Source organism: Buceros rhinoceros, unplaced genomic scaffold (genome assembly GCF_000710305.1).
Source record: "Buceros rhinoceros silvestris isolate BGI_N320 unplaced genomic scaffold, ASM71030v1 scaffold14966, whole genome shotgun sequence".
NCBI lineage: Eukaryota > Metazoa > Chordata > Aves > Bucerotiformes > Bucerotidae > Buceros > Buceros rhinoceros.
In genome coordinates, this window is record NW_010415972.1 from 46670 (window position 1) to 58392 (window position 11723).

Here is an 11723-nt window from a genome sequence, read left to right on the forward strand (position 1 = left end):
ATTCCTGGAGACATGAACTGACAAATGCAGCTCCACACACCCCCTTTGGTATCTCTGAGGGGTCTGTACCCAACCACCACATACAGTTTTAGGTAAAATGTTTATTCTTCCAGGCAATTTTGGTTTTAGCTGAAAGGGAGAGTGAAATGTTGAGCTTGCAGTGCTGAACAGCTTAAGCTGCTGTAGGATGTATGCCCCAGATCTTATTTGGATGTTGATTAGATCATTCTCCAAAATGTGCAGAAATGGTCCCATCCCAGATAAAATTATTGCAGTGAGAAATACCAAAATCTAAAAGGAAAGTCTCAAACACAGAGTTCAGGTGTGAGCTGCTACTCACCTTCTCCATCTCCTGTTTGAATGTGGCAAAAACTTCATTGCTTTTGGTCAATGTTTTCTGAAATTCTTCAAACCTTTCAGAGTAGAGAGTGATCTGCATTAACAGAGAAAAAAAACCCAAAACAGTAATTTCTAAGTCTCCAGGACCGTGAACTTCTGCTTTGGTAGAAGATAATAAGTTTTGTGTTTGGATGCAGAAATTAGCTTCTGTTTTGAGACCATAAAACATGAACATCAGAGAACTGAAACTCTATGTGTCTTTTGAAGATGGAAACTGTTATGATTCCTCTCTTACAGAAAGGTAAACGAGGAAGAATAGAAAGACCCAGGCCAGTGATTTAAAAAAAAATGGGAATTTTGGGTGCCCTGTTCTCCTGAATGTTGCAGCTATGATGTCTCTACACAGGGTGCCCAGAAGCAAAAGAATTCCCTAGAAGTGAAGTCTTCTGACAACATTTCCCTTGGTAGCTCTGTGGAGACTTCAAGGGGACAGTATCAAAGTCTGCAAAGATTTCCAGTCCCTGCCTTTCCTCACAAGCCCTGTATACTTCTTTTCTGTGTAGAGTTGTGGCTGTCATCTACAGGAAAAGTCTCCTAGGATGACCTACAGAATGGAAAACAATAATGTGATCCCTGGGCCATCTCCATGGTCAGGGTCTAACCTGAGCTGGTTCAACTGATGCTGTGCAGGACCAGGCAGTGAGATGAACTCAGAGTGAAAGCCAGGGTGATCAGGGCTGTGCCTGAGCTCTAAGCCCTTCCTCACCATGCAGACATCGCCAAACTCCAACTTTAACCTGAGGGCATAAGCTCTGGCAGGCTCTAGTGGAGTAGCTCCTTCTAGATAACCCAACAAGCCAGGCTGAGAGCTGGGTGCCACTCTGGCTACACTGCTTCTGACTTCTGGGTGAGCTGGAGGAGACAGATCCCCACATCACACTGCAGCCACAGTTTCCCCTTTTCCATCTTTCCAGTCCCCACTCGATGGCTCAGGCTGTGGCCAGGAGCTGCACTAGGCGGCATTTGATGTGTTTCACTGGACTGCACCGCTGAGGGGGAGCATTGCTGCTCCCTTCCTGTGTTATCTGGCATGAGGGGTAGCCCCACCACCAAGCAAAGCCCATCCTTGGCTTCAGGCAGCCGTGATCCTGCACTGGATTCCTTCAAGCTGCATCTGTGCACCATGGCTTGAGTGAGCTGAGAGGGCACCTTGTCAGCTCTGCTTTGTAGCCTGTGTGTGGACTGCAGCTGCAGGCAAGGTCAGCAAAGGCTGAGAAAATAATCCTTTGCCAGCCTCTTCTGCCAGTTTCACTCCACTTCATGAAGCAAAGCAGAAGAAAGATCTGTGGCAACGTGCCAAGATTTAAAAATATTAGGGCTCTGTATTTTGCTATCAGTTTACACCTGGTAGCCAGTGAAAGTTCATCTGTGGCTGTATTTTGTCAGTAAACCATATTTTTATATCTAAAATCTGTGGATAGTTTTGAAAAACGTACTGTTTGAAAAGATTTGAGGTTAGTATTTCTGTAAGATTTTCTTGTTTTCTGCTTTTTCAGTTTATTTCTTTTTTCTGAGTGGAGAAAGCACTTTCACAGCTCCAAAATCATACAGGATTGATAAAGCACAGTTACCGCTTTTTTGGAAAAGAATACCAGGTCCCCAACTCATCCACTTCCTCCTGGTACCAGAGTACCCCCCAGCAGTGCTTAGGTGAACGGACGTTTCATCTGTCCAGCCTGACAGCTCTCCTTAGAAGTGTATGAGTGGTGTAACATGCAGCGGCTGAGGCAGGGTGGGAACAGAGCAATGGGAGGTTCAAGAGCAGCCTCCGGTGCTCAGGTGTCTGGCTGGAGGCGAGCTGCCCTCTCCACACTGACGGGGAGCTGACTAAATGATTAGCTAGGAGCTTCTATTTTGTGTGGTGCCAGCCAACACACCCCCTCTCTTGATATCACTCTTCAGTTACTGAGGAAAAGAAGATTTAGAAAATGTTGCTAATAGTGGGATGAGTTTAATTCTGATTTTTGAAGTCAGACATGGTTATATTATGTTTCATGTTCATTCCGGCTAGTTGTTATGATGTCCCTTGTCACGGCCATAATTGCAGTTTACTGTGGATGTGCCTGAGCTAAGTTTAAACGAGGTAGCTGGAGCCTCTGTGGCTGTGAATACGGCCCTGGCTGCAGCTCTTGCCCACCCAGCTGGGCAAAGGCATGGGAGGTTATTCCATGCAGAGCTCTGTAGTGCCAACACTGGAGCTGGCTGACACAAAGCTTGCAAGGCTGTGTTTATACTCTGGCTGTGTAGCCAGAGCTGTGACCTATGCAGAAACTCGGGGGGATTTGTTTTAGCAAACTGAGTGCCACATCATAAGCGGGACACTGGTACCAAGCGAGAATTTGGAAAAGATGTCATGGTTCTAAGAAGAAATGCCCGAGCATGCCAAAGCCAGGTGAGGGTGGGAGCCAGCAAACCTTGCCCAGAGCAGTTGTCTTAAAAAAAACCTCACTTCAGTTCTGTCTCTGCTTTTCCCTTCCGATTTTGCCTATTGTTTAACAAGTTTAAAAACCTTTCAGGTTTGAACAGGGCAAGCTCTGATCTCTCGGCAGTACCGCTGCGCCAAGATTTGCTTCTGCAATTTAAATTTGAATTTTAAATTTTAAATTAATGTTTTCATAGTGGCTGGGAACAGGCTGTGAGAGCTGTCTCTCACTGGGAGCATGCTCTCTTGCTCCTCTGTTAGGGAGATGAGGACTCCGCTGCTGCCCACCACCCATCCAGCACCCCTGGCAGCGCGGGCAGGGGGAGCAGGGGCAGTGCTGCTGCCAGGTAAGAACGTGTAAGTGCGAGGCTTTGGGAAGTGGGGGCATGTCAGCATCGTTATGCTGTGAGGGCACTGCAGTGAGAGTGTCCCTTTGGCTCTATAGCTGCCACAGCCCAGTGGTTGCACTATGCCAGGTACCAAAAATTAAAGGCCTTGGCTGACTTTTATCTTCTTGCTTTGTTTCAAAGTTGGAAGCTAAAAAAGGCCACCTAAGCAACATGCCTTGGGAGGGTATGCAGCACCCTGGGAAGCCCCACCGCAGTTTGGGTGTATTCCCTCAGCTGGTGCCAGATCCCTGTCACCATTGCAAAGGCTGGATTTGGCCATCTCAGGCACACTGTGCCACTCAGAGACAGTCTGGTATGAAGCTGATGTCCCCTGATTCCTTCCAGTTTAAGGAATCTATCGGTGTTCATCACCTCCTCTAAAATGGAATGGTGTCTTATTCATTACAGCAGGCAGTAAGGGCTATATTATGGCTTCTTCTTTTCTTATTGACCAATGTCTTCTCCTAATTCCCATGCGGCTCTTCCTCTGTTAATATCTATTTGTTGTTTTGTGCTGTTTGCATCAAGGAACTCTTTATGCAATTTCTGTTCTGCACCTGCACAAAGCCTTGCACGATGGCATCTGGTCCATGAGGGAAGCCCTTCAGTGCTGCCATCATCATCATCATTGATAATGATGTTCTTATTCCCAGTAATTCCAAACGGAGGCTGCTGTGTAAGCAACAGAGCCCTCACACTCAAGCAGAGCACCTAACTGCATGTTCCATTTCAGCAAGTGAATCACTTCATTTTTGTCTACACAGCTCTGCAAGGGGCACAGGTATTATCAATGCCTTTGCAGACTTGTTTGACTAGATTTTTCTAAAAACAATTTTACTGTTTCAGATGTGTCCTTAATATACTCTAGCCTTTATCAATACCTTCAGTTTCATTAAACAGGCTACAGAGGTCTGCCTGCATACAAAACTCTTTCTGGTTGAACATAAAAGTTTAATTAAAACCCCTCTGAGAAAATTGGGAGCAGGTTTGCAGTGGAGACAGACTCAGCTGGAGGCTTTTGAGGTTTGATTGCAGAACCTGCCAAACGGGTGTCAGCAGCAAATTACGTGATATCCTTTGGTGTGCTACCAGCTTATCTGAGCCTTTGAAAAAAACACGTAAAGAACCAAACCCCTCTTTGCATGTTTCCAGGATATCAGTTTAACACTGGCCTTTCTTGACGGCTCAACAGGTAGGAATTAGGTCATCTAAAAACGCAGAGCTGGGACAATTTGCCATTGTGATAAACTCTGAGCAAGGGCTAGGAAGAGGCTTCCTGATGGGTGAGGAGACAAGCAACTGCAGAAGGTCGGACACGCATCCCCCCTCCAAAGCTCTGCTGAGGGGGACCTTTCTCACAAGCAGGTCACAGAAGGTAAATGTACATGGCTGTTTCTGTAAATTTACGCGACTGATGCTGTTTCAGATGAGAAAATCCAGCATGTCATCTAGTGTTCTCACTTGTGTTCAGGATTGATTATTGCATTGCTCTTGAAGTGTAGTATATACTGCCTGTTTCTTGTTTTTAGTGCCTTTCACTCCAGCCTGACTCGTAATGTCATTTTGTCAAGTAATTTTATTTTATTGAATGCTTCAAATTCCAGCTAAACGCTGAAATCCTAGAGGCCTCTTTGTAGAAGAATTAGCAGAATTCCTGCTAAAGTCAATGAAAATGCTGCCTTCATACCCCAGTCTGGATAAGGACACAAGCCCATCAGCTCCAGTTTGGTAAACATATTTTCATAATATGTATGTATTCCAGTGCTTTGCTGGATTAGAAACCTGCCTGAAGGGTAGTTGTGAATAATCAAGCCAAGGCACAGATGTTGTTGTGTGGTTGAGTACACTCGTAAATCACAGCACCATAAAATGGTTTGGGTCAGAAGAGGCTTTTAAAGATGATGTAGTCCAACCCTCTGCTGCCATGGACATGGACATCTTCCACTAGAACAATGCTACATCCAACCTGACCTTGAACAGGGATGGGGCATCCACAGCTTCCCTGTTCCAGAGTGTCACCACCCTCATAGCAAAGAATTTCTTTCTTATATCTAATCTCAATCTATCCTTTTTCAGTTTAAAACCATCACCCTTTGTCCTATCACTACAGGCTGTGGTAAAAAGTCTCTCTCTGTCTTTACTATAAGCCCCTTTAAATTCTGAAAGGCTGCAGTAAGATCTCCCCAGAGCCTTCTCTGCTCCAGACTAAACACATGATTTGCCGTTTAGGCATTACCTTACAGCTGGTTTGGAAATAACCTGTTTCCTTTGCAATGGTCTATGTACAGAGTAGAATGAGGCTGGAAGGAATACACAGAAAGTAGTTTGGATACTTTACCTGGAACATGCCTCATGGGTTAAAAAGTGGGAAACAAAGGCACACCATGCAATCACCTCTCCTAGTCACCTGTGCCTGCAGGACAGTCTCTTGCTCCTTTAACATTTTGGCCTGGAGCTTCCATTCTGCAGCTTGATTCAGGAGCTGTGTTTTGGACAACAGAGAGAAAATTGTTATGTCCTAGTTTATCAGTTGGAAATGCTTATCATCCAGCTACCTATGCTTCTGCCACCGCTATCTTGAAAAGCAGTGAGCTAGCTTTCAGACCAATGTAGTTGGAGGAGTTGGGCAAGACAGAGCATTTAGTGCTATCCTGAGACATGGGACAGGGCATTTGATTTCCAAAGGCATATTTAAAGAGGAGTTCAAAACCCACTTGGAATGAAGTATGCAATGCAGTGGTCTCTAAAAAGTGTGGTATTTAACTATAACTTCACCAGGCTTCTAGAGAGAGGTCATGATAGTTTCTGGCACTTTCAGTTCAGCACATCTCAGGCCAAATTCCTGCTCTCCAGTGAATGGCAAACTCCCTTTTGCATTAATGAGCAGGACTGAGCGTACTGGCATGATCATGGTCAGACGCGCCTCAAAAACTCTTTGAGCTTTCGGAAAGCATAGTATCCCAGTTTGAGCTAAACTTCCTGGTTTGAGCTGAAACTTCCTTGTTTTGGGTAATGGTCAAATAGACAGACATTTACTGGTGTCTCTTATCTTTGGGCTCTATTCGCATTGACAGGCCATCAGTGGAGGATCTCAGCTCAGGGAGCAATAAGTGCCTCACTTAGATCCAGGAGGCAGCCCGGGAAGAGCCTGACTGCGGTTTCATCCCTGGCTGCTCCCGGGAGGTTGTGATTCCCTACTTGAAGGTGTTGGGCAAAATGATATTCTGACGTGCAGGCTGCAGGTGGGAGGGTCAGTGGAGGCTGAGTGAATTGTAGAGATGAGGTGTACAGAGACTTTTCCAGGCTGCACTTCCGAGTCAGCACTTCCAAAGTGTGTAGTAATAGTCCAGCAATTGGTTTAATCTGAAAGCAGGAAACATTTACTGAACGGTTACTAAGGAAATGTGCCTATCACCTCCAAAACATTCATAAACCATTTTACTGGTTAGGCCAAATGTGTTTTAGAAAAAGCTAATGATAGCTTGAGAAATGAGTTATAAACAAGTTAGTTTATCACACGGCTTGCTTCTGATGGATTACATCGTACTGTTTAAAATAGCACAGCTGGGCTCTGAAAAATAAACAGTTAAAAAATAACAAAAAAAAACAGTTGGGCTGTTGAAAATATGAGTACTGTGTAAGTCAATAGATCCTACTCTAATATTGGAAGTGAAATGTGAGTAGAACCACATGCAGAAAATGTATTTAATATCTAGTAAAAACTCCTATTCTAACCATTTTTTTGGAAATAACATGTACAAACTCTTTGAATACCACCTGGCAAAATAGCTGAGGATGTGCCCTACGAACACTGACAGAACAATATAATGAATTCCCTATCTGTCTCTAGCTATTTGCGGCACAAAGACTATTTGATTTAGACTTGTTGAATTGGCTCTAAAAAAATATTAGCTCTAGAACATTATCTCTAGAAAAATATTTCTTCCGTCAATTTGACCTTTTGATGTGGAACCACTAAATTTTTACCATCTACAGTTTCCTAGACAAGAATGTTTTACAGCTCAAGCGTGCCTTGTATGAGGAAAAACTATGTTCTGTTTGTTTTATACCTGCCTCAGTATTTATTTTGATTATTGAATTTGATGTTTCGTTCAGTGGAGAACAGTCAAACTCTTCAGTTTAGATATGGTTGACTAAACTTTCAAATAAATAACGTACTGTTGTGTCGTAGCAAGTAAAAAGAGATGGTATGAGTAGGCTTAGGTTAGATGAACCTTACTTCATGCATTTGTTTTCTTGGAAGAGGGTAGGTTTTACACCCACAAAATTACTTTTTCTTTAAAGTTTGGATGAAATCTGGATGTTTAAGTTTCATGTTTCTTTGGTATCTACTTGTTTGGGTTTGGGTTTGTTAAGGAATTATCAGGTGTCTGGTTTGAATGGTTTAATGTAAAGTGCTTTGAAAACCTTCAGAGCTACCCAGCCTCTAAGCCAGATATTACTACCAAGAACTGGGCATTTATTTGTATTGCTTGAATCTCAACTAGGGTTACCTTTGTACCCAGAGTGCCTGGGATAATGAAAAGGTCCTACCTCCTGTGCCATATCTTCTGCCACAGCTCAAGAGATGTACAGAGAAGGCAAAGAAAAATTGCTTCTTTTGCCTGCTAATGAAATCCTTCTTCTCTCCTATTGACCCACATAGCTTCTGCAGCCAGTAAAAATCCAAGAGTTAATACACTCTCCTGTAATGGAAGCAAACCAGAGAGGCTTGCTCAAATTAGCACACGCTCTTATGTAGCCTGAGGTCATCCGTAAACACCAAGCTGGGAGAAAACAAATCAGGAGAACTGATACATTTATTAATAGGCTATGAAGTGGTAACAAGAAGGCTCAAGTATGAAGAAATGAATAAATATTGCATGTGGTGTTTACAAAGCAGCACTTCAGTGAAGTGTGGTGATGTTATGCTATATTATTAGAGCTTTGATAGCTGCTGGAGGCCCAGACAGTCACATCATGCTCAGGACTAAAAAAGCCAGTCCCCATGAACTCACATTCCCATTTAATGACATGGATCTAGGGACTGGCTTAATAAAAATCAAGCTTCTCTTTTTGCTGCCAGACTCCGCAAATTCCAATTATGTAGAAATCTGATCAATACCTTCCAGTCATACACTTGAAAGCCACAGAGGCTTTAAACTGCAATTAGTTGCACATCAAAGTTTGTATTGCAAGTGCTAAAAATATATGGTATAGGGAGGAAGTCCAAGCAGTAGTGCTGACCAGTTATGAGATGATAGTAAAATTGCATCCTTAGGAAAAGTTGACCCTTTGGGAATGCCGCACGCTATGAACCATTTTCCTTAGATAGGGAACAGCATTCTTAGTTGCACGGGCAAGCGAAATGTGCAGGCAATGAGGTGACCTGCCTATTGAGATGTGATGTGCATTGGCTGCCGGAGGGGACACCTCTCCTTGTTTGAGGTAAAGTTTTGTGTAGTGGCAAAGATTTCTAGCATGAAGAACTGCATAGGAAGATATCAAAGTGAGCTTTCAAAGAGTAATCAAACAGATAAAAGAATAAAAAACAATTCATTTAAAGACATTTTCAAAATCCTGCAGCAAAACTCACGCACACGGATGTAAAAGAATGGTATGGAGAGAACAGGTATGTAGTTCTGAAAGCCCTTCTCTCAAATGGCAGGATGCTGAAATGCAGTAAGGCTCTGACTTTGCATGTTACTAAGCTGGAGAGAGATACAGCTGAAGGAGAGGACTCCAAATCAAAACCGCCTGGATTTCATACATACATATATATACATTACTCCCACGGACACCAGCACAATAGCTGGGTGGGTGGGACTAAGTGCTCAGCAATATGATTGAGGTGGGAGACAAGTGTAGGCCAGCTCTGGGTGCTGGGCTACCTGTGATGAATCACGACATGCTAATCATGCCTCGACTCATTGCATGGCTTTTGGCCAGTCGCTAAGTTCTTCAGCTAAATCTACCTTGCTCTGAGGTGCTGTTAGCCACACATCACCATTAGTTTGGACAGCATGAAAAATATTCTTTGTACACGGTGCATATCATTACACACCCACTACTTAAAGGCTTCGTAGCTTGTTTTTGAACCTGTTATATCATAGGTGCTAGTCACACACACAGAAAAACCACAAAGAAAATCTCCCACTCTCAAAGTAGACTGTGATGATTTTCACTGCTTGAAAAGAAATAAAAATAACAAAACTGTGCATGCGAGTTATGGATAAAATACACAAAGAAGGTTTGGCTGGAAACAGGGCCAGGGCCAGCTGCAGGCAACAGGCAGCCCCAAAACTGATGCTCTGTGAGGTGCAGCAAGAAGAGTCATTGATACGAGGCTGTATATGACAGTTTTCCACAGAGACAATGACCTGTCTTACACATCTTTTTCTTTCCTTTTTCTTTCCTTCTCCCCCACTATCTGGAATCTGGTACTCAGTAGCAGAACTCCCACTGATTGCGGTAAAGCAAGCCTATATTTTCTTTGTCATTATAAGGGATTTCTTTGATATGTTGTCTGGGGTTTTAATCTGCCGAGAATCAACTGTTAGGAATGAAATGTTGGGTTTTGGCTTTACATAGGCCCCACAGTGAAAGGGAGGACTCAGCTGATCACAGACTGGCATGCAGTGACATGCAGATGTGCACGCAGAGAAGCCCCAGCTCTTCTTCACCCTGTCTTTAGCTGGGAGTAAAGCTGAGCAGGAGGGGGTGTCCTAGCAGCAAGACTAGTGCAGAGAAAGAAGATAAAAGCTCTTACGGGCAATTTTTGGTCAGGGGTGTTTGCTGTGTTTCTTTTGTGTTCTATCCACAGAGCCCTGCATTTTCATCCATATTTTATGACACTTTGGCCATGCTAATGTATGTCTTTGCAGATACAGGAGGGTATAAATATCTTCTCTCTAGAGCTCTCTCATGCTGCTCCTGATTTAGCTGTAGGACTGGTGAGAACTAAAGCTTTCTTCCAGCTGGTGAGAGCCTGTTGCTTGCCCTGAGGAGCCTCAGCTGCTGCCACCGCCGAGAAGAAGGACTAGGTGTCAGTGTTGAACTTTTGTAGATGCTAGGGTGGCTGTGAAAATGCCAAACAGGCTGAGAAAAATAATGTTGTTCTGATTGATTGAGTTGCAAAATGTGTGAGACCAGGGAGGGGTGCCTTCCTCCCGTCCCAGCTGTGCCTGTGGGGGATGTCCAGCCTGGAGCTGCTCTTCCCTGTTTCCCTGCTAGAGGTGTCCCCTCTGCCAGGTAGGGAAGAATGGCTGATGAGGCTGCTAAACAAACCCAGACCCTTTCTGCCTGGAAGAGGCACTGGCCGACCGATGTGGGGAGAGGAACCTCTGCAGAAGAGAAGGGAAGGCGGGCAAAACCAGACCCACAGGAGGACATCTGGGGAGGCTTAGAGCCTGGGGGGATACCTGCCTTCAGCCATCTCACTTTAATCCCACGTTCTTGACCTCCCCTCTGATTGTTTAAATGCGCTTATTTATCATATAGGGAGATGGAGTATCAAATATCTGAACTGTTTGAAAACTAATGGCATCGCTTTACCCAAGCCACTGTGAATCAACTGTATAGTGAGGGTGAGTTAGCAGCAGCACTCTGTGCTCTAACCTACCTCTCTGCAGTTTGCTTAAAAAACTGTTAATGCCAACAAACGCAGCCTTTCAGAGGCTGTTCCTTTACACCGAGCGTTACAGTGGCAATAAAACCGACTCTGCTACCATATCCCAGCTCAGACCTGAAGAACCAGTATATTAGTGAAATAGCATGCAGGGCTTATTTTGGCCTAAAGTTAGGTAAAAGACAGGTTAGAAGGATAGGTACGTATTCCTTTTCTTTCTGATGTCGCTCCTCAGCTTCCTTCATCATTTCCTGAGACTGCTCCAACTTGGCATCCACCAGTTTCTGTTGAAGTTCTCTGTGCTTAAATATTTTATCAAGGTGCTGTAAGAAAATAAATTCAGCTGAAAGTGCAGGTTTAATTATGTACACAGACCTTCATGCTCACACATGTACAACTATCTGTTGGAACACTCATAAGACAAAAATATTGCAAAACAAGAAGGCTCCCAACCTATTGCAGTTACTCAAGAACTACAGCACTGATAAGGACAATCTGTGCCAGAATTTGCACAGGAAGGGAAACCTGTTTACATTATCTATTTTGATTTATTGTAGAAAGAAAAAAAAAGAAGCCTTAGCATCTTGGCCAGTTTTGTGGTCTACATATGAAGTCATCAGTATAATCCAATATAACTGAAGAGCAAATAATTGCTCATCAATAATAAATATGCAGGGGGGACACTTTTTTTGAGCTGTTAAGTGGCCAGTGGTTCTAAGGCACTGTGTCTACCTGTGTAAAGACACATTGCACCTGCAGTACTTGCAGTCCTCTCTGTGAATACAAGCCCCCTACGTCCCCTTTACTCCGGCTGCACGTGACAGCATGGGCTTGGAGGGCCTGGGTGAAGTACATGAGTGAGGATGTCGAAGAAATCAGACCTGCT

At 43.9% G+C, this 11723-nt stretch overlaps 1 protein-coding gene across 1 annotated transcript in view; it reads right to left on the reverse strand.

The window, feature by feature from the left end:
• Window positions 1-11723, reverse strand: part of TXLNB (taxilin beta) — a 29250-nt gene that overhangs the window by 2868 nt on the left and 14659 nt on the right. The window contains exons 5-7 of the mRNA XM_010137626.1: window positions 11041-11160; window positions 5618-5692; window positions 341-433 (exon numbers count right to left, since the gene is read on the reverse strand). Of these exons, the coding sequence (XP_010135928.1) occupies window positions 341-433; window positions 5618-5692; window positions 11041-11160 (288 nt within the window). The remainder of the gene's footprint in view (window positions 1-340; window positions 434-5617; window positions 5693-11040; window positions 11161-11723) is intronic.